The sequence below is a fragment of the Oncorhynchus mykiss genome, chromosome 13, assembly GCF_013265735.2.
Source record: "Oncorhynchus mykiss isolate Arlee chromosome 13, USDA_OmykA_1.1, whole genome shotgun sequence".
Taxonomy (NCBI): domain Eukaryota; kingdom Metazoa; phylum Chordata; class Actinopteri; order Salmoniformes; family Salmonidae; genus Oncorhynchus; species Oncorhynchus mykiss.
In genome coordinates, this window is record NC_048577.1 from 24621805 (window position 1) to 24644520 (window position 22716).

A 22716-nucleotide genomic window follows, 5' to 3' on the forward strand; every position below is an offset into this window, starting at 1 on the left:
CTCTGCAGTTCATCCAGAGTGATCATGGGCCTCTTGGCTGCATCTCTGATCAGTCTTCTTCTTGTATGAGCTGAAAGTTTAGAGGGACGGCCAGGTCTTGGTAGATTTGCAGTGGTCTGATACTCCTTCCATTTCAATATTATCGCTTGCACAGTGCTCCTTGGGATGTTTAAAGCTTGGGAAATCTTTTTGTATCCAAATCCGGCTTTAAACTTCTTCACAACAGTATCTCGGACCTGCCTGGTGTGTTCCTTGTTCTTCATGATGCTCTCTGCGCTTTTAACGGACCTCTGAGACTATCACAGTGCAGGTGCATTTATACGAAGACTTGATTACACACAGGTGGATTGTATTTATCATCATTAGTCATTTAGGTCAACATTGGATCATTCAGAGATCCTCACTGAACTTCTGGAGAGAGTTTGCTGCACTGAAAGTAAAGGGGCTGAATAATTTTGCATGCCCAATTTTTCAGTTTTTGATTTGTTAAAAAAGTTTGAAATATCCAATAAATGTCGTTCCACTTCATGATTGTGTCCCACTTGTTGTTGATTCTTCACAAAAAAATACAGTTTTATATCTTTATGTTTGAAGCCTGAAATGTGGCAAAAGGTCGCAAAGTTCAAGGGGGCCGAATACTTTCGCAAGGCACTGTAAGTGTTTGTAAACTTCCGACTTCAACTGTACATATTACCTCAATTACCTTGAATAACCGGTGCCCCCGCACATTGTACCGGAACCCCCTGTGTATAGCCTCGCTACTGTTATTTTATTGTTGCTCCTAAATTATGTTACATTTCTATTTTTATTTCATTTTCTTTCTTTAAAGGATCGGACCCTTTTTTTAAATTTTCGCCTAAAATGATCTAGCTGCTTCATGCTTTAGAAGCTGAAGCATGGATATTTGCTTATTCTTGAAACCATTTTAAAGGAAACACTTTGAAGTTTATGGAAATGTTCAATTCATGTAGGAGAATGTAACACATTAGATCTGGTAAAACATATATATATATTTTTTTTTACCATCATTTTTTAAATGCAAGGGAAAGGCCATAATGTATTATTCCAGCCGAGGCGCAATTTAGATTTTGGCCACTAGATGGCAACAGTGTATGTGCAACATTTTAGGCTGATACAAAGAACCATTGCATTTCTGTATAAAAAAGATGTAAAAGACTGCCTAAATGTGCCTAATTGGTTTATTAATACATTTCAAGTTCATAACTGTGCACTCTCAAACAATAGCATGGTATTATTTCACTGTAATAGCTACTGTAAATTGGACAGTGCAGTTAGCTTAAATTCTTGTTAATCTTTCTGCCAATACCAGATATGTCTATGTCCTGGGAAATGTTCTTGTTACGTACAACCTCATGATAATCACATTAGCCTATGTTAGCTCAACCGTCCTGATGGGGACCCACCAATCCTGTAGAGGTTTTAATAATAGAGCCCTCAGTCTGGTTTACATTACTGCATAATCAAGACCGCAGGACCAAGAACAGTGTAAATCTGTTCTGTCTTTTTCAAAGTACTCTGGGTGTCTGAAACACTCCTAGAGCATACAGTGAATGTTTTTTGTGTGTGTGAAATGTCACGTTATCAATTAAACAGTTTTTAGTGTACGAGTATGTAGCTGTGTTGTTATAGCACTGTGAATATCCCTACTGCTGCTTTTGGTGGGGTTTGCGCTTATTCTTATTCAGACCACATGTAGTGTGCATTTGATATCAAAGTACAATTTAAAGTACAATTGTGCCAAATGGCTAGAAACTCCTGTAAATGATGGTAATGTTATCCAAATGTCTTCCACAGCATATAACTACTGCTCGAACAACGGAGGCTGTTCACACCTTTGTCTACCTCGCCGCGGCGGCTTCACCTGCCGGTGCCCAGACGTGGTGGACGGAAGCTGTGTAGAGAGGAAATTGTGAGGACTGAAGAGAGATCAGTAGATTCTCCTGCTAACTGCACAAAAGGAGTTGTGACACGTGTGCCTTCCAACTTCCTCTTTAGAGGAAGAAAGATAAGCTGCATCCGGCTGCCTGTTGCTCTGTGGCCCAAATCCATTCAGATCGCTAGGCCTCTATTGCTCAGTTCCTTGTTGAGTTCCCTCTGGCAGATCTGAGAGGATTGGGCAGTTTGTAAGGATATGATAGGGATCTCTACTGTAGTTCTCTGGTTGGTTAGGTGGAGTTGCTATCCTATTGCTTCCACCTATCTAGTCATTTGACGTTGTTACTGTGTGTATTTGAAACCTCACAAATTATTTTGGCATTATTTTCTGATCCATTTGATAAAAAGTCACATTGTATTTTTTTGTATTGTAAATAAATACCTGAAATATACAGTTGAAGTCAGAAGTTTACATACACCTTAGCCAAATACATTTAAACTCACAATTCCTGACATTTAATCCTAGTAAAAATTCCCTGTTTAAGGTCAGTTAGGATCACCACTTTGTTTTAGGAATGTGAAATGTCAGAATACTAGTAGAGAAGGATTTATTTCAGAATTTCTTTCTTTCATCACATTCCCAGTGGGTCAGAAGTTGACAAAAACTCAGTTAGTATTCCTTTAAATTGCTGAACTTGGGTCAAACGTTTCGGGGAGCCTTCCACAAGCTTCCCACAATAAGTTGGGTGAATTTTGGCCCATTCCTCCTGACAGAGCTTGTGTAACTGAGTCAGGTTTTAGATGCCTCCTTGCTCACACACGCTTTTTCCGTTTTGCCCACACATTTTCTATGGGATTGAGGTCAGGGCTTTGTGATGGCCACTCCAATACCTTGGCTTGTTGTCCTTAAGCCACTTTGCCACAACTTTGGAAGTATGCTTGGGGTCATTGTCCATTTGGAAGACCCATTTGCGACCAAGCTTTAACTGATGTCAAGACTGATGTCTTGAGATGTTGCTTTAATATATCTGCATCATTTTCCTTCCTCATGAAGCCATCTATTTTAGGCACCAGTTCCTCCTGCAGCAAAGCACCCCCACAACATGATGCTGCCACCCCCGTGCTTCACAGTTGGGATGGTGTTCTTCGGCTTGCAAGCCTCACCATTTTTCCTCCAAACATAACGATAGTCATTATGGCCAAACAGTTCTATTTCTGTTTTATTAGACCAGAGGACATTTCTCCAAAAAGTACCATCTTTGTCCCCATGTGCAGTTGCAAACCGTAGTCTGGCTTTTTCATGGTGGTTTTGGAGCAGTGGCTTCTTCCTTGCTGAGCAGCCTTTTTCGATATAGGACTAGTTTTACTGTGAATATAGATACTTTGGTACCTGTTTCCTCCAGCATCTTCACAAGGTCCTTTTCTGTTGTTCTGGGATTAATTTGCACTTTTTGCACCAAAGTACGTTCATCTCTAGGAGACAACGCGTCTCCTTCCTGAGCGGTATGGCGGCTGCTTGGTCCCATGGTGTTTATACTTGCGTACTATTGTTTGTACAGATGAACGTGGTACCTTCAGGGTTTTGGAAATTGCTCCCAAGTATGAACCAGACTTGTGGAGGTCTACAATTTTTTTTCCTGAGGTCTTGGCTGATTTCTTTTGATTTTCCCATGATGTCAAGCAAAGGGGCACTGAGTTGGAAGGTAGGCCTTGAAATACATCCACAGGTACACCTCCAATTGACTCAAATGATGTCAATTCGCCTATCAGAAGCTTCTAAAGCCATGACATAATTTTCTGGAATTTTCCAAGCTGTTTAAAGGCACAGTCAACTTAGTGTATGTAAACTTTGGACCCACTGGAATTGTGATACAGTGAATTATAAGTGAAATAATCTGTCTGTAAACAATTGTTGGGAAAATGATTTGTGTCTTGCACAAAGTAGATGTCCTAACCGACTTGCCAAGACTATAGTTTGTTAACAAAACATTTGTGGAGTGGTTGAAAACTAGTTTTAATGACTCCAACCTAAGTGTATGTACATTTCCGACTTCAACTGTAGACCTATTATCTGAAGTACACCTTTCCAGTGGTGCGCTTGATGAACAGTTATAGCTGATTACTACTCTGAAGGTGTACAGATTGTTGGGCATAACGCCAGGTTGTTGGTGTTTGACTGCCACAAGCCTATCTGGAGAGAAGTTGGCCCAGTGCCTTTTGATGACCTCATTCTCCCCATAAGAGGGTTGACAGCCCACCATAGGAGTGTTACATAAGGTTAACGCATGTACTGTGTGTGTGCAGCTGTGCGGCGACTGTGGGAAAAAATAGGACATTTACAATCTGTACAGCTGTCCTATTAAACCTTTTTTTTTTTTACAAGTTTGTACATTGTCTTTGTTCTTGTTAGTACAGTAACATGTTAGTTATCAGGAAGCTATTTGTCTTTTTTTGAAGGCATACAGTAACTTTAATAACAGTTTGTGGTTTGTGAATTCACACATTGTCATTGGTATATGCATTACATTTCTAAAAGATCTCAAAATGAACTGTGGCGAATGCAACATCTCTGGCCACAGCCTAAGTAAGTAAGCCTTGTCTGAGCCAGAACAGCCAATAGGGCAGAAACCCATCTCCTGTGTCTGTAGCGTGAGGCAGCTTGATGTACAAGTACACCTATCGACAGAATGCTAGTCAAAGGGCTGGACCATAAATCCATCTCCTTAATTCTGAGTGCAAAGCAGTGGCATCGGTCCCATTTTTGTAAGTCTTTGGTCTGACTCGACAGGGGATTGAAACAAACAAAAGCATTTGAATTGACAAGTATAGTGCTAATTTAGGCTACATTTGGAACAAAGACATTCTTGTGCAAGGAATACAATGACTGTGTCAAATGAAAACAACAGAATAACACATGTTCACTCTAGTTTACACATCCTTCGCTTTGCATTTCGTGAACAAAGTCATAGATTTCCAAACATCTTTTCCTGGTCTTTTCCTGATCCTGCATATTGCACTCATCACTTGTGGGCCAGTATTCGATCCATGTCCGCTCACCCAATACATAGTCGAATCTAGAAACAAAGACATAGCTCTTAGCAGGGTTTGCGGTCTAGTAGTGTGACGGAAATACAGTTACAGTTAATAAAATAGCTCATTTATAGCTTTTACTTCAAGGATGAAAGTAGTCTATGGGCCAGGACAAACTGTAATCCATGGTTAAGTTCTTTAAACAGCCACTACAAACTTGAGCCACTGCTAGCATAAAAATCATTGAAAGTGATGGGGGCATGTGAGAATGTAAAAAAAATGTTTTCTCCAAATCACCGAAATCAAGGAATAACTCCATATTTGGCTTGATGTTACTTAAAAGGTGATTTGGCCATTCAAAAATAACATGCTCACACCCCCCCCCCCCATCACTTCCATTGATTGTTAGCTAGCGGTGGCTAAAGTTAGTTTGTAATGGCTGTTTAATGAAAAAACAACCATTGATTACAGTTTTTCCTGGCCCATAGACTGCTTTAAGGTTGAGGAACCATCTAACGTCAAGTTGTAAATACTGAACTACTCCTTTAAAGCGGATACTGCATTCCATTGTTTGTTTAATCTGATCTACACTTGAAAGTTTAATCAGGAATCTGAATCCACAATGTGGTTTCAATACAGCGCCCCCTGTTGGTCATCCAGGGTTTATACACATTGACTAGAACTCACAACCATTCAACAACAGTATGAGCCATCTGTTTTAGCAGACCACACCAATCAGTCAGTGGTTGGGAAAAAAGACAACAAGTTGACATGACCACCATTGTCATCTATTTCTTCTAAGGATGTAGCTACAAAATATGAATGTATAATCCTCATAGTTTACATGTTTTTTGTCAAATGCATAGATGTGTATGAAACGGTAAGCAAAAATATAGAATTTATGTCCATATGGGGAAATGCACCTTACTTTCTTTTGAATTTTGTGTAACGTCTGTAGTCTAGTCAAGGTAACATCATGCTAAATATATTGGCACACTCCACTTACCAAGATAATTTCCAAATAAGGCAGGCTTTCACCTGCTTTTATAGTAAGACTTCAGGTGGAACCACCCAGCACATCTAGAAGGGAGTGTATTTCATACAGAACCCCTCCCTTGAAATGACGTAGAGGCACCTTCTCAAGGTGCCTTTACATTATGATTTCATTGGTACCGCTAGGGGCGAAAATAGCAAGATTTACTACTAAAATACCAAAACATATCACTTTTGCAACGAACGGTCAAACTGAAGACCAGAATGAGCCTAAAATGTCTGGTTTTCGATTAAAAAACATATGTTCATGAAAGTTGCTTTTTGAAAAAATATGAGTCGTGGGCAAGATTTCTCTTCAAAACCCTTTTGAAACTAGCGTAATGAAATGATGAGACATTTCTTACCCGTGACCACTCTGGATTAGATCTGCAGTGTCTCCAATGAGCAGGTAGCTCTGGCCTTCTTTCAGATCTAGTGCCTCTCTACAGGAGGGGTGGGCCAGGAACAAGCGTTTTCCCCCTTCTAACACAAGGTCAGTGCCTAAAGAGAAGTGAAACATTAAACGTTGATCTCATTTGTAAAGAACTTTGGTTTTAAACTTTCTGGGAAAAAAAAGAGTGGCTTGCAAAACAAAAACATTTGCATTTGTGTGCAAAACCATATTGTGTTTCTAGGGAATATTTGGGTCGCTTCACAACTAGATTGCCTTTTATATACTTCAGATATTATGCGTGTAAATGTTGATAAAACAGTTGATTTACCAGTTGGACCACGAACATCTATGCTCTAACTAAACCATGTTAAAAAAAATCCAATAGCTGTCTGTTTTTATTCAAGTAAGTGATTTGTTTTCTCTGAAAATCCCCATTTTGGCATGTCCCACATTTTTGTCCAACTTCTCTGGAAAATTTTAACCCACATAACCCCAAGATTTTCACAAGTTTTCACCATCATTGTGAAGCCCTATTTACTTTGTTGCTTTGGTAAAGTCATTTCTGAAGATGTTTACTTATTTCATGTGATTAGTGATTCATTAACAGTTGTCCCTCAGTTTTTGCTGAAGAAACATTGAACATTTAATAGTCAAATCAAAATGTACAAGCAGGTGAGCTGGCCGTTTTCTGGTGTTTAGTTGTGGAAAACTGAGCACATTAAACATAACAAGTCAACCCTGTTACTCATCGATAGGAAGGCTAGAAATATTTTAACAAGTGAAATATTTGTATTAAGCTTGCATTCAATTGCCCCTCTCTGTTGCACACTACAAGCTTCCATTTCCCCTGTCAGAAGGGAAGTTGATCATTGTTGATTCAAGATGAAATCGTCAACACTGTTATGATCAACCCTGTCACTATAGTAATTTCTTTTAAATAAACCTCCTGAGATTGGGAAACATGGTTTTATGAATTTGATCAGAATGTGAAAATTAGGTGAAAAATTCAAAATATATATTTTTGACAAATTACACTACCCAATGATATTTGCGGAATGACACATTTGTGTTGAAGTGAGAGGAGCATTTGAAAATGTTAACAAAATATCAACTGCCACTGATTATACACATCGTCCTACTCCATTATAATCCAGCAGTGAATGATTCTCGTTTGGGAACTCCGGACTAAACATTAAGGACTTATCCTACCTTCTTTAATAATCATTTTTATTTCCATGAGGTATGTGTCGGTGTAGGACTCCAGTGTTGCATTGACCATGGAGGCTTTGAAAACTGTGAAAAAAAAGACAGAGTCATATGAATAAATTAACATATCATTTTGTTCAATTTAATAAAACCTGTGTTGTGTCCAGTAGGGAGAAAACACAAATGGTCCCATTGCAAAGCACTTTGTGTCATACTACTGAACACTGAACACAATTGTCTGCCTCAACAGACTTACCATAATCCATATGAGATTCGCAGGCTTTGTCCAACAATTTTATTTCACTCACGTCTCCAAGTTTCTTCTGGTAGCTACAGCTCTCTATGAAAGAAAGGTCATGTGTATGAACGTTTCAAAGTAACCAGAAAATCTATATAGTGAGGACAGTATTACTTTGGCATTCAGAATATTAACATTATGCTGAAATTCAGAACATGTTTTGTGCGAACATTCCACTCATTGTACTCCGTGTCATTGTTTGACATGACAAGGAGTCGCAAGGAGTTGAAAGATGACAGAAACAGACTGGTTCCCAGGCAACATTAACATAGCATTGTACAGGCAAAATGATCATTCGATGTGAAAATGGAACACAACATTTAGGTTTTTCCTGAACATTGAATGGATGATGGAGGGATTGTTGACAATGGTAAAAGGATCAGAGTAGAGTAAGCTGATCCTATAACTGCAACTACTTTTTGGCAGAAATTTGGTCACCGAGGCATGGTACCTTCAGCACAACGGCACACATCATCTTGACAAAGCCGGTTCAGGGTTCCATCCTTCTTCAATGGGTGGTAGAACTTCACACAGCGGTTCTCTAAAATGACAAAAGTCCCTATTCAAAACAATTTCTTCTGTGTGTTGGTATTTCTAGTGAATGCATTGTAGTCTGAGGTACATGTGAGTATTTGTGCTTATATCAGACCTGGGTTCAACTAGTTTTTCATTTTCTTTCAAATACTTTGAGTGTTTGATTGAGCCTACCTGGAATGCCAGATGGGCAGGGTTTATACTTTTGGGAATATTCCATTGGTTCTATTCCACCAGACAAGCTGAATCAAGTACAGGTTAAGTATTTTAAAGAAAGGTACATTCTATTTAAACCAGGTCTGGTTCATATCACCTCTCAAATAAAGCATACCTTGAGCATAGTATTCATAAACGGTGACCCCAACAGGTTGAAGCAGACCTACATCTTGTACCTTGTGTATTCTGAACGCCACTTTGTCTGGTAGTTTAAAAGATACCTTAATGGATACCGGAGATATAGTGAAAGTTGAATAATACAATTAAGTTACGTCATTGTAAACATGTCACTGTCACTGAGCAGAAGAAAGTCATTTCAATACCAGTGTGGCATGTAGTCACAAACAGATACCTGGTCAAGATAGATGATGAGGGAGCCCCTCTCAGACAACGTTTGGTCCATTTCAAACTTCTGAATGTACTTTTCCCTCCCAGTTGACAACTGCAAGCAAAAACACAAGAGTGAACTTTGAACCATTAATGTTTATTGTATTATCCACAAAAAAAAATCTGAAATGAAGAAAAACTGTGTTTGGCAATGCTGTGCTAAGAAGTGTTCATCCAGGTTGAGGGATTCATAGTATTGCCATAACTACACCAGAGCTCACACTGGTGAGGTTAGCATAGGGCTAACATGTGCCAGGTTATCTGATGGGACCAACTACAATGTAGCATTCTATCACGCGAAACAACATAAACAATTTTAGCGACTCGTCCAGTTAAAAATTGGTACACTAAAAAGTAACTGATTGGCAAATGGTGCTGTTTGACTGCTGTTAAGGAAAAGTGTTCTCTCGCGTCCAACTACGTCAACGATTTTAATTCGCCAATATGGAATTTGCCAGGTTATGTCATGCGAACAGCTAACATGTAGCCTTTGATCACGTGCCACTACGTCAACAATTTTATTCGGCTGTTGATTAATCATTGACAAAAACTTTTTTTTAATGTTCGCAAGTATGGATCCAATTGATTTTACAGGGAAATATTACAATTAGGCTAATGAAAGACTATTAAGGGTAAGAGTACATGCAGATCTGCTATCTTAATTTGACCATGTTTCTCACAGCAGGAAGATAATCCTGTAGCAACAAGACATTTGTATTAGCATGTGGATTATAACTACTGAACATTTTTGTAGGGGTTGATAAATGTTTCGTTAGGGCAAATCAAGTCTAATTTGTGGAAACTTTAGAAGCCTTTTTAAACCTCAAATACAGCACAATTTGCATTTCACTGCGACAGCACAGGGATCAAATTAAGGCCGCATATCTGCAAGCTGTTTTGCTAGGTATGTATCACCCGAAATTGCCCAGCCAAAAGGAACACTGTGATCCCTCTCTGACATCCAATGATTCCAGGCGTTCTGGAGAAACAGCCTGGACTCCAGGCATTCTAGGAGATCTGCAAGAAGCACAGTAAACACTAGAGGTTGACCGATTAAATCGGCATGGCCGATTAATTAGGGCCGATTTAAAGTTTTCATAACAATCTGTAATCAGCATTTTTGGATGCCGATTACATTGCAATCCATGAGGAAACTGCGTGGCAGGCTGACCACCTGTTACGTGAGTGCAGCAAGGAGCCAAGGTAAGTTGCTAGTTAGCATTAAACTTATCTTATAAAAAACAATCAGTTTTAACATAATCACTAGTTAACTACACATGGTTGATGATATTACTAGTTGAACTAGCTTGTCCTGTGTTGAATATAATCAATGCGGTGCCTGTTACTTTATCAACGATTCACAGCCTACTGTGCCAAACGGATGATGATTTAACAAAAGCGCATTCGTGAAAAAAGCACAATCGTTGCACCAATGTACCTAACCATAAACATCAATGCCTTTCTTAAAATCAATACACAAGAATATTTTTTTAAACCTGCATATTTAGTTCAAATAAATTCATGTTAGCAGGCAATATTAACTAGGGAAATTGTGTCCCTTCTCTTGCGTTCAGTGCAAGCAGAGTCAGGGTATATGCAACAGTATATGCAACCATTTCTTCCTAACAAAGACCGTAATTAATTTGCCTGAATTTGACATAATTATGACATAACATTGAAGGTTGTGCAATGTAACAGCAATATTTAGACTTAGGGTTGCCACCCATTCTATAAAATACCGAACGGTTCCAAATTTCACTGAAAGAATAAACGTTTTGTTTTCGAAATGATCGTTTCCGGATTTGACCATATTAATGATGTAAGGCTCGTATTTCTGTGTGTTTATTATAATTAAGTCTATGATTTGATATTTGATAGAGCAGTCTGACTGAGCGATGGTAGGCAGCAGCAGGCTCGTAAGCATTCATTCAAACAGCACTTTCCTGCGTTTGCCAGCAGCTCTTCGCAATGCTTGAAGCACAGCGCTGTTTATGACTTCAAGCCTATCAACTCCTGAGATTAGGCTGGCGATACTATAGTGCCTATAAGAACATCCAATAGTCAAAGGTATATGAAATACAAATGGTATAGAGAGAAATAGTCCTTTAATTCCTATAATAACTACAATCCAAAACTTCTTAACTGGGAATACTGAAGACTCATGTTAAAAAGAACCATCAGCTTTCACATGTTCTCATGTTCTCAGCAAGGAACTGAAACGTTAGCTTTTTTACATGACACATATTGCACTTTTACTTTCTTCTCCAACTGTGTTTTTGCAGTATTTAAACCATATTTAACATGTTTCATTATTTATTTGAGACTAAATTGATCTTATGTAGTATATTAAAATAAAAGTGTTCATTCAGTATTGTTGTAATTATCATTATTACAAATATATGAATAAAAATTCATCGGTATCGGCTTTTTTTGGTCCTCCAATAATCGATATCAGTATCGGCGTTGAAAAATCATAATCGGTTGACCTCTAGTCAATACTACTGACCCAGTACATGGCAATGCGTTTTCTGGATCCAGGCCAGGGCAACAGTACTTCTAGCTCTCAGAAAGGCAGTAGCGATGCACCGTAAGCCATCTGCTATATCAACATTGATCACTCACCTGTTTCAGATCCTCAAAGTCAACTTCAAAGCCAGTCAGCAAGCTGATGTCTAAAATTGTCATGGTGGCATTTCTGTCAGAGTTAAACCTTAGGAGAGAATGGGAGTGTCCATAAGCAAGACTTGATTTGGACTGATTTCATTTTTGCAAGTATTTCCTGTTCCTCACTAGATAAGAATCAGATATAACAATATTGGCCTATGGCAAGGTATGATGGTGATTACAGTATACCCCGAGTAATCAGGTTTTTCTTTTACTTACAACACGTCAATGTAGAGCTTATATGTCTCTGTAGCTTCTTTGAGTGAAACTTAAAAAACAAGAAATGTCATTTTGAAGGTAGATTTAGCAATATGACATCACACACAGTGGGGCAACTTCAGTGTTGCAGATATCAACAACCACAGAACGTAAATCTGCCACTATTAGCTCTTACCCATTTCAATTAAATAAAACAAAACAAACAAACTTGAATTATCACTGTGGAGTGGAAACAAGTTCAAATACAATAGCCATGACAAGTAGCCTACCTGTATCCTGTTTTATTAGTTCCACATCAAGCACAAAGTTTTTGCAGTCTTGGTTCTTCTCCTTGGGCATGGCATAGTATAAGGTTGTAACCTTGACACGGATAGGCATGGAGAGGGTTGGTGTTACGTGGTTAGCCTTAGGTACTCATTTCATTTGAATGTTATCAAATATTGTCTTCACACTAATTCGACTCATTTAAATCCAGTGCATTGTGTGTGCACTATTGTGTGGAAAGAAAACAGGGAACTGTTGACTTGAGCAAAGCCTGGGTACCTGAGGCTAGATTTGGGGTAAGGAAGGATGGGCAGAGGGATAGCCCCCGCCCCCATAAAATGATGCATCATTGCCCATTTGTCGGCAGACTAAATGCCAGTGTCTCTCCTGGAATTAAGGCCTTGTAAGAAAAAGTGGCATGCTTCTTACCAATAATCCCCCCTGACCAGTTCCTTTGGCTGTTACTGTGAAGTTCTCATGCAGCATGACCTATACAGAATGAAAACTTTAATTTAAGACCTGCCAAACAGACAACATAGCATACATCCCACACTGTTGTAGTCCTTATTCCATCTGGCTGTGATCAACTATTCTCTAATTTTGCTTCCTCTAACACACATTTCTCCTTCCCCCTCTGTGATACAGGTTGCCTTGCTCCTTTCCTCTGGGAACCATTTTCACACCTGCAACATTTTGACCCAGAGGGGTGATTCAGGTAGCTAGATTGTGTTGTTCTGCGCTCATTGACAATAGGTCTGCACTTCTAACGTGTTACAAAGGGGCTTATGTGTGAATACGTCCTTACCTTGTCGGAGCGTGTGAGTAAGGCGTTACGTTTGTTAAATGACCACTTGATGACTTGAGCTCTCCCTGCGATATCAATGTCCACATTCAGATCAATGTCTTTTACTTTTCCTGCTTTCATCTTGTATTCTGCAACAGCCTGGAACACCATGATAGTGGCCTATTTTGGAAGAATCAGGAGGTAAGAAAGTGTACAAAGTGTCATATGTGGCTCTTGAGTTTTGAGTGTTGTATTTGCTGTCTCCTAAATGCAGCTTTCTCCAACACACATCATATTACCAATATTGTGTTATAAAGTTGTATGACCTTGAAGCAGCCTGTTTCAAATTATATGATATTGACAGTAGCCCTACTTAGCCAAGGTTAGTTAGGCAGCTTGTTTGCCCTGGTTGGATGTTTGATGTTACTTGTTACCTGAGTGTATGACTCCTCTCCACCTTTAAACCCCAGCCTGTTGAGCCATCTGACGATGGGACCAGCCTCCTCATAGGCACCGGCCTTCACCAGGGCTAACAGGGCATAAGCTGTGGCCTCCAATGTGAACAGGTTTTTGCCTGGAGCAGGCCAGTGGGTCCTGTCTGTGGGGGAAACATACAAACATACACTGTAAAAAATATCTGTCATTTTAATGGACAATCTTCTGCATTTTCCCAACAGAAATGTTCTGTATAACCGCTTACAGGTCATTTACGGATTTAACCAAACACGTTTTGCCTGTTGGGTATTAGGCAGCATCACTACAGAGACATCTGACATGTGCCAACCTTTGTTTTCGGGAAAAGTTTTGCCTTGAAAATTGAACAGCTCCGGAATTACTTCCGGCGCCGACAGAGATGGCCGCCTCGCTTCGCGTTCCTAGGAAACTATGCAGTATTTTGTTTTTTTACGTGTTATTTCTTACATTGGTACCCCAGGTAATCTTAAGTTTCATTACATACAGTCAGGAGGAACGACTGAATATAAGAGCAACGTTAACCTCACCATCAGGAATATGACTTTCCCGAAGCGGATTCTGTGTTTTGCCTTCCACCCAGGACAATGGATCGGATCCCAGCCGGCGAACCTAAACAACGTCGCCGTAAAAGGGGAAAACGAAGTGGTCTTCTGGTCAGGCTCCGGAGACGGGCACATCGCGCACCACTCCCTAGCTTACTACTCGCCAATGTCCAGTCTCTTGACAACAAGGTTGATAAAATCCGAGCAAGGGTAGCATTCCAGAGAGACATCAGAGACTAACGTTCTTTGCTTCACGGAAACATTGATCACTCGAGAGACGCTATCGGAGTCGCTGCAGCCAGCTGGTTTCTTCACGCATCGCGCCGATAGAAACAAGCATCTTTCTGGTAAGAAGAGGGGCGGGGGGGGTATGCCTTATGATTAACGAGACATGGTGTGATCATAACAACATACAGGAACTCAAGTCCTTCTGTTCACCTGACTTAGAATTCCTCACAATCAAATGTCGACCGCATTATCTACCAAGAGAATTATCTTAGATTATAATCACAGCCGTATATATTCCCCCCCAAGCAGACACAGATGGCCCTGAACAAACTTTATTTGACTCTATGTAAACTGGAAACCACATACAGTGCCTTGCGAAGTATTCGGCCCCCTTGAACTTTGCGATCTTTTGCCACATTTCAGGCTTCAAACATAAAGATATAAAACTGTATTTTTTTGTGAAGACTCAACAACAAGTGGGACACAATCATGAAGTGGAACGACATTTATTGGATATTTCAAACTTTTTTAACAAATCAAAAACTGAAAAATTGGGCGTGCAAAATTATTCAGCCCCCTTAAAATGACTTATGGAGGTGGTCCCTGCACAGGGACAGCTCAGCGGAAATTTCAGAGCGCCACCTATAGTACTCGAGTATAGTACTCAATAAATCTCAAACTTTCATAAAAATACACATGCAAGGTACTGAATTAAAGCTACACTCGTTGTGAATCTAGCCACCAAGTCAGATTTGAAAAATGCTTTTCGGCGAAAGCATGAGAAGCTATTATCTGATAACATGCACCCCCCAAAATACCAGCACGACACGTAAACAACAGATTTTGCGGTAGCCGGCGCTACCCAAAACGCAGAAATAAAATATAAAACATTCATTACCTTGGACGAGCTTCTTTGTTGGCACTCCTATATGTCCCATATACATCACAATTGGGTCTTTTTCCCGATTAAATCCGTCATTGTATACCCAAAATGTCATTTGCTGAAGGCCAGTCTGATGCTGCGAAAAGCCCATTTACAAGACGCAACGTCACTTTTTAAAATTACAAAAGTCGCCTATAAACTTTTACAAATCACTTCAAACTACTTTTCTAAACCAACTTTAGGTATTAATAAACGTTAATGATGTATCAAATTGATCACGGGGCGATCTGTATTCGATAGCAGCAAGTCTGGAAATCATCGTCCATTTTTTCAGTTTCACAACATACTGTGGTGCGCCTCAAGAAAGGAGGGGTCTATTCGTGTTGTAACCAAGGATAAATAATTCAGATATTGATAGCAATGGCGACATCGTGTGGAAGCTGTAGGCGTTTACAGGGGATTCGCATATTTTCTGTCGTCTTAAACAATACATTGAATGGCGGACAAATATTTTTTGGGTGTTTTTGGTAAACAGTTTTACCAGGGATTTTTACTCCTAAACACGTTCTGTTATAGCCACAGACCCGATTTAACCAGTTTTAGAGACTTCAGAGTGTTTTCTATACACACATACTATATATGCATATACTATATTCCTGGCATGAGTAGCAGGACTTTGAAATGTTGCGCGATTTTTTACAAAAAGCTGCGAAAATTCGCATCATCCATAACAAGTTTTAAGTTAATACTTTGTAGCGCCACCTTTTGCTGCGATTACAGCTGTAAGTCGCTTGGGGTAGAGAGACTGAAATTTTTTCCCATTCCTCCTTGCAAAACAGCTCGAGCTCAGTGAGGTTGGATGGAGAGCATTTGTGAACAGCAGTTTTCAGTTCTTTCCACAGATTCTCGATTGGATTCAGGTCTGGACTTTGACTTGGCCATTCTAACACCTGGATATGTTTATTTTTGAACCATTCCATTGTAGATTTTGCTTTATGTTTTGGATCATTGTCTTGTTGGAAGACAAATCTCCGTCCCAGTCTCAGGTCTTTTGCAGACTCCATCAGGTTTTCTTCCAGAATGGTCCTGTATTTGGCTCCATCCCTCTCCCCATCAATTTTAACCATCTTCCCTGTCCCTGCTGAAGAAAAGCAGGCCCAAACCATGATGCTGCCACCATCATGTTTGACAGTGGGGATGGTGTGTTCAGCTGTGTTGCTTTTACGCCAAACATAACGTTTTGCATTGTTGCCAAAAAGTTCAATTTTGGTTTCATCTGACCAGAGCACCTTCTTCCACATGTTTGGTGTGTCTCCCAGGTGGCTTGTGGCAAACTTTAAACAACACTTTTTATGGATATCTTTAAGAAATGGCTTTCCTCTCGCCACTCTTCCATAAAGGCTGGATTTGTGCAATATACGACAGATTGTTGTCCTATGGACAGAGTCTCCCACCTCAGCTGTAGATCTCTGCAGTTCATCCAGAGTGATCATGGGCCTCTTGGCTGCATCTCTGATCAGTCTTCTCCTTGTATGAGCTGAAAGTTTAGAGGGACGGCCAGGTCTTGGTAGATTTGCAGTGGTCTGATACTCCTTCCATTTCAATATTATCGCTTGCACAGTGCTCCTTGGGATGTTTAAAGCTTGGGAAATATTTTTGTATCCAAATCCGGTTTTAAACTTCTTCACAACAGTATCTCGGACCTGCCTGGTGTGTTCCTTGTTCTTCATGATGCTCTCTGCGCTTTTAACGGACCTCTGAGACTATCACAGTGCAGGTGCATTTATACGGAGACTTGATTACACACAGGTGGATTGTATTTATCATCATTAGTCATTTAGGTCAACATTGGATCATTCAGAGATCCTCACTGAACCTCTGGAGAGAGTTTGCTGCACTGAAAGTAAAGGGGCTGAATAATTTTGCACGCCCAATTTGTCAGTTTTTGATTTGTTAAAAAAGTTTGAAATATCCAATAAATGTTGTTCCACTTCATGATTGTGTCCCACTTGTTGTTGATTCTTCACAAAAAAAATACAGTTTTATATCTTTATGTTTGAAGCCTGAAATGTGGCAAAAGGTTGCAAAGTTCAAGGGGGCCGAATACTTTCGCAAGGCACTGTATCCTGAGGCTGCATTCATTGTAGCTGGGGATTTTAACAAGGCTAATCTGAAAACAAGACTCCCGAAATTCTATCAGCATATCAATTGCGCAACCAGGGCTGGTAAAACCCTGGATCATTGTTATTCTAACTTCCGCGACGCATAAAAGGCCCTCCCCTGACCTCCTTTCGGAAAAGCTAACCACGAATCCATTTGGTTGCTTCCAGCCTACAGACAGAAACTTTACCAAGAAGCTCCCGCGCTCAGGTCTGTTCAACGCTGGTTCGCTGATTCCACGCTTCAAGACTGCTTCGATCACGTGGATTGGGATATGTTCCACATTGCGTCCAACAACCACATTGACGAATAAGCTGATTCGGTGAGCGAGTTCGTTAGAAAGTGCATCGGCGATGTCGTACCCACAGCGTCTATTAAAACATTCCCAAACCAGAAACCGTGGATTGATGGCAGCATTAGCGCGAAACTGAAAGCGCGAACCACTGCTTTTAACCAGGGCAAGGTGACCGGAAACATGACCGAATACAAACAGTGTAGCTATTCCCTCCCCAAGGCAATCAAACAAGCTAAACGTCAGTATAGAGACAAAGTAGAGTTGCAATTCAACTGCTCAGACACAAGAGGTATGTGGCAGGGTCTACAGTCAATCACGGATTACAAAAAGAAAACCAGCCCCGTCGCGGACCAGGATGTCTCCCAGACAGACTAAATAACTTCTTTGCTTGCTTTGAGGACAATACAGTGCCACTGACACGGCCCGCTACCAAAACCTGCGGACTCTCCTTCACTGCAGCCGACGTGAGTAAAACATTTAAACGTGTTAACCCTCGCAAGGCTGCAGGCCCAGACGGCATCCCCAGCCGCATCCTCAAAGCATGCGCAGACCAGCTGGCTGGTGTGTTTACGGACATATTCAATCAATCCTTATCCCAGTCTGCTGTTCCCACATGTTTCAAGAGGGCCACCATTGTTCCTGTTCCCAAGAAAGCTTAAGGTATGACTTCCGTCATCATGAAGTGCTTTGAGAGACTAGTCACCTCCACCCTACCTGACACCCTAGACCCACTCCAATTTGCTTACCGCCCCAATAGGTCCACAGACGATGCAATCGCAACCACGCTGCACACTGCCCTAACCCATCTGGACAAGAGGAATACCTATGTGAGAATGCTGTTCATCGACTACAGCTCAGCATTTAACACCATAGTACCCTCCACACTCGTCATCAAGCTCAAGACCTTGGGCCCTGTGCAACTGGGTACTGGACTTCCTGACGGGCTGCCCCCAGGTGGTGAGGGTAGGTAACAAACTCTCCACCCCACTGATCCTCAACACTGGGGCCCCACACGGGTGCGTTCTGAGCCCTCTCCTGTACTCCCTGTTCACCCACAACTGCGTGGCCATGCACGCCTCCAACTTAATCATCAAATTTGCGGACGACACTACAGTGGTAGGCTTGATTACCAACAACGACGAGACGGCCTACAGGGAGGAGGTGAGGGCCCTCGGAGTGTGGTGAAAATACCCTCACACTCAATGTCAACAAAACAAAGGATATCATCGTAGACTTCAGGAAACAGCAGAGGGAACACCACATCGACGGGACAATAGTGGAAAAGGTTGTAAGTTTTAAGTTCCTCGGCGTACACATCACGGACAAACTGAATTGGTCCACCCACACAGACAGCGTTGTGAAGAAGGCGCAGCAGCGCCTCTTCCACCTCAGGATGCTGAAGAAATTTGGCTTGTCATCAAAAGCACTCACAAACCTCTACAGATGCACAATCGAGAGCATCCTGTCGGGCTGTATCACCGCCTGGTACGGCAACTGCTCTCCCCACAACCGTAAGGCTCTCCAGAGGGTAGTGAGGTCTGCACAACGCATCACCGGGGGCAAACTACCTGCCCTCCAGGACACCTACACCACCCGATGTCACAGGAAGGCCATAAAGACCATCAAGGACAACATCCACCCGAGCCACTGCCTGTTCACCCCGCTATCATCCAGAAGGAGAGGTCAGTACAGGTGCATCAAAGCAGGGACCGAGAGACTGAAAAACAGCTTCTCTCAAGGCCATCAGACTATTAAACAGCCACCACTAACATTGAGTGGCTGCTGCCAACATACTGACTCAACTCCAGCTCACTTTAATAATGGAAATTTATGTAAAAAATGTATCACTAGCCACTTTAAACAATGCCACTTAATATAATGTTTACATACTCTACATTACTCATCTCATATGTATATACTGTACTCTATATCATCTACTGCATCTTGCCATCTTTATGTAATACATGCACCACTAGCCACTTTAAACTATGACACTTTTATGTTTACATACCCTACATTACTCATCTCATATGTATATACTGTACTCGATGCCATCTACTGCATCTTGCCTATGCCGTTCTGTACCATCACTCATTCGTATATCTTTATGTACATATTCTTTATCCCTTTACACTTGTGTGTATAAGGTAGTTGTGGAATTGTTTAGTTAGATAGATATTAGATATTACTGCATTGTCGGAACTAGAAGCACAAGCATTTCGCCACACTCGCATTAACATCTGCTAACCATGTGTATGTGACAAATAAAATTAGAATTGATTTGAGCTCTGTGGTAAACAATTTAGGGTATGTATTTTATGACAGCTACTGGACATATCGTTAATTATATTTTAGCATAACATATCTCCATCGTTGATGGCAGATTAGCTGCCTGATGATGTGCTGTAGCTAGCTAATGTTAGTACAATACAAAGTTGTCCATTGAAATTAAAAATGTAGTTAAACATCTAGCGAAACTTTTTTTAATGATTGCTGCTGGAAAGTAATTTTGTGGTATACAACCTATCTCTGTAATATAATTGTGTTATTGCCTGGATGGCTAGCTGCAGGTGTATGTAGCTAACGTTAGCTAGCTAACTAGCTAGGCTAGCTAACTTTAGTTAATTCAGTTTTGACATGTTCTTGAAATTATCAAAGATGAGCACCTCCATCATGAACAATTTTAATGACTTAGCTGTATAAGTTACGATAGATCTGCTGGATATCATACATTTGTTACTTTGATCATTAGGTAACGTTAGCTAGCTGGCTACAGCCAGGGTCGGACGGTAAACGCTGTCACTTGGCACTGAATTAACGTTGGGCTAGCTATTTTAGCAAATTTAGTTTCTCAAAAACATAAGATCATCTTAATTCAATTCAAACTAAATAGACGAAAGATTAACGTTATGCTTTTGGGAAACCCAGCCCTGGCTATAATGCATCTCAAAGCCCTGCGTAGTAATGAGTGAATTAATAAATTCCCATATGAGGACATTTTGCATTTGCTAGCTATCTAACGTGGTGAAAGGATGCTGTCCTGCCAGCTAAATTAGGATACTGAACAAAAATATAAATGCAACAATGTTCAAGATTTTTACTGAGTTACAGTTCATTTGAGGAAATCAGTGAATTTAAATGAATTAATTAGGCCCTAATCTATGGATTTCACATGACTGGGGATACAGATATGCATCTGTTTGTCACAGATACCTTAAAAAATATATATGGGCCTCAGGATCTCATCACGGTATTTCTGTGCATTCAAATTGCCATCGATAAAATGCAATTCTGTTCTTTGCCCGTAGCTTATACCTGCCCATACCATAACCCCACTGCCACCATGGGGCTCTCTGTTCACAATGTTGACATCAGCAACCTGCTAGCCCACACAACACCATACACATGGTCTGCGGTCATCTCTAAAATGACATTGGAGGCAGTTTATGGTAGAGAAATAAACATTCAATTATCTGGAAACCACTCTGGTGGACATTCCTGCAGTCAGCATGCCAATTGCACGCTCCCTCAAAACTTGAGACATCTGTGACATTGTGACAAAGTGCACATTTTAGAGTGGCCTTTTATTGTCCCCAGCAACAAGGGGCACCTGTGTAATGATCATGCTGTTTAATCAGCTTCTTGACATGCCACATCTGTCAGGTGGATGGATTATCTTGGCAAAGGAGAAATGCAAACTAACAGGGGTGTAAACCAAATTGAGCACAACATTTGAGAGAAGTAAGCTTTTTGTGCATGTGGAAGTTTTTAGTTTTCCATGTGGTTATTCACATTTTGGAAGGGCTTCTTCATTCAATTCCTACACTGTTCACATGTCTAGAGTTTACCCTGACAAACTTTAAACTGAAATGTGTGTACAGTTGAAATGTTCATGGGATTTCTGCAGCAGAGAATTTGTAAATTTGAACGGGCTTGTAATCTCACTTGAGTTCCCACATACAAGAAGGTCTGAACATAACCTGGCCCTTTGAAGGATGCTCAAAGACTTTTAATGTAAAGTCAATCCTTCTGCTCCCATGTCTCCAGATATCACAAACAGTGGGATGCCACTCAAATATCACCTGTTCACCTATGTGACAAGAACTGCAATGCTGTTGGGTTTTTCACGCTCAACAGTTTCCCGTGTGTATCAAGAATGGTCCATCACCCAAAAAGACATCCAGACAACTTGAAGCATTCGAGTCGACATGGGCCAGACACCCCCGTGGAACACTTTCGACACCTTGTAGAGTCCGTGCCCTGACGAATTGTTCGGTACACTCAATGTATACAGTATATAATGTATTTAAAATTATATGTTGTGACCTATATAAACTCAGCAAAAAAAGAAACGTCCTTTTTCAGGACCCTATTTTTCAAAGATAATTCATAAAAATCCAAATAACTTCACAGATCTTCATTGTAAAGGGTTTAAACACTGTTTCCCATGTTTGTTCAATAAGTAATGAGCATGCATGCACCTGTGGAACGGTCGTTAAGACACTAACAGCTTACAGACGGTAGGCAATTAAGGTCACAGTCATGAAAACGTAGGACACTAAAGAGGCCTTTCTACTGACTCTGAAAAACTCCAAAAGAAAGATGCCCAGGGTCCCTGCTCATCTGCGTGAATGTGCCTTAGGTATGCTGCAAGGATGCATGAGGACTGCAGATGTGGCCAGGGTAATATATTGCAATGTCCGTACTGTGAGACACCTAAGACAGAGCTATAGGGAGACATGACAGACAGCTGATCGTCCTCGCAGTGGCAGACCACGTGTAACAACACTTACACAGGATCGGTACATCTGAACATCACACCTGAGGGACAGGTACAGGATGGCAACAACAACTGCCAGAGTTACACCAGGAACGCAAAATCCCTCCATAAGTGCTCAGACTGTCCGCAATAGGCTGAGAGAGGCTGGACTGAGGGCTTGTAAGCCTGTTGTAAGGCAAGTCTTCACCAGACATCCATGGCAACAACGTCGCCTATGGGCACAAACTCACCGTCGCTGGACCAGCCAGGACTGGTAAAAAGTGCTCTTAACTGATGAGTCTCGGTTTTGTCTCACCAGGGGTGATTGTCGCGTTTATCGTCGAAGGAATGAGCGTTACACCGATGCCTGTACTCTGGAGCGGGATCGATTTGGAGGTGGAGGGTTCGTAATGGTCTGGGGCGGTGTGTCACAGCATCATCGGACTGAGCT

At 40.9% G+C, this 22716-nt stretch overlaps 2 protein-coding genes across 4 annotated transcripts in view; one reads left to right on the forward strand and one right to left on the reverse strand.

Moving 5' to 3' along the window:
* LOC110486033 (nidogen-1) overlaps positions 1–2384 on the forward strand; it is a 69244-nt gene extending 66860 nt beyond the window's left edge. The window contains exon 20 of the mRNA XM_021557343.2: positions 1816–2384. Within this exon, the coding sequence (XP_021413018.2) occupies positions 1816–1934 (119 nt within the window). The 3' untranslated portion in view covers positions 1935–2384. The remainder of the gene's footprint in view (positions 1–1815) is intronic.
* A 1958-nt stretch (positions 2385–4342) lies between these two features.
* The window catches only part of LOC100135918 (complement C3-like), a 47190-nt gene continuing 28816 nt past the window's right edge, over positions 4343–22716 (reverse strand). For 2 of the 3 annotated variants that reach the window (XM_021557344.2, XM_036940683.1), the window contains 13 exons: positions 13359–13522; positions 12946–13104; positions 12570–12629; positions 12146–12236; positions 11877–11925; positions 11616–11703; positions 8959–9048; positions 8722–8827; positions 8308–8397; positions 7815–7898; positions 7562–7645; positions 6324–6459; positions 4343–4970 (listed from right to left, as the gene is read on the reverse strand). In XM_021557344.2, coding sequence (XP_021413019.2) covers positions 4820–4970; positions 6324–6459; positions 7562–7645; positions 7815–7898; positions 8308–8397; positions 8722–8827; positions 8959–9048; positions 11616–11703; positions 11877–11925; positions 12146–12236; positions 12570–12629; positions 12946–13104; positions 13359–13522 — 1352 coding nt within the window. In that variant the 3' untranslated portion in view covers positions 4343–4819. Of the gene's footprint in view, positions 4971–6323; positions 6460–7561; positions 7646–7814; positions 7899–8307; positions 8398–8721; positions 8828–8958; positions 9049–9085; positions 10011–11615; positions 11704–11876; positions 11926–12145; positions 12237–12569; positions 12630–12945; positions 13105–13358; positions 13523–22716 lie in introns of those variants that run through there. The other variant, XM_036940682.1, reaches the window with a different exon arrangement.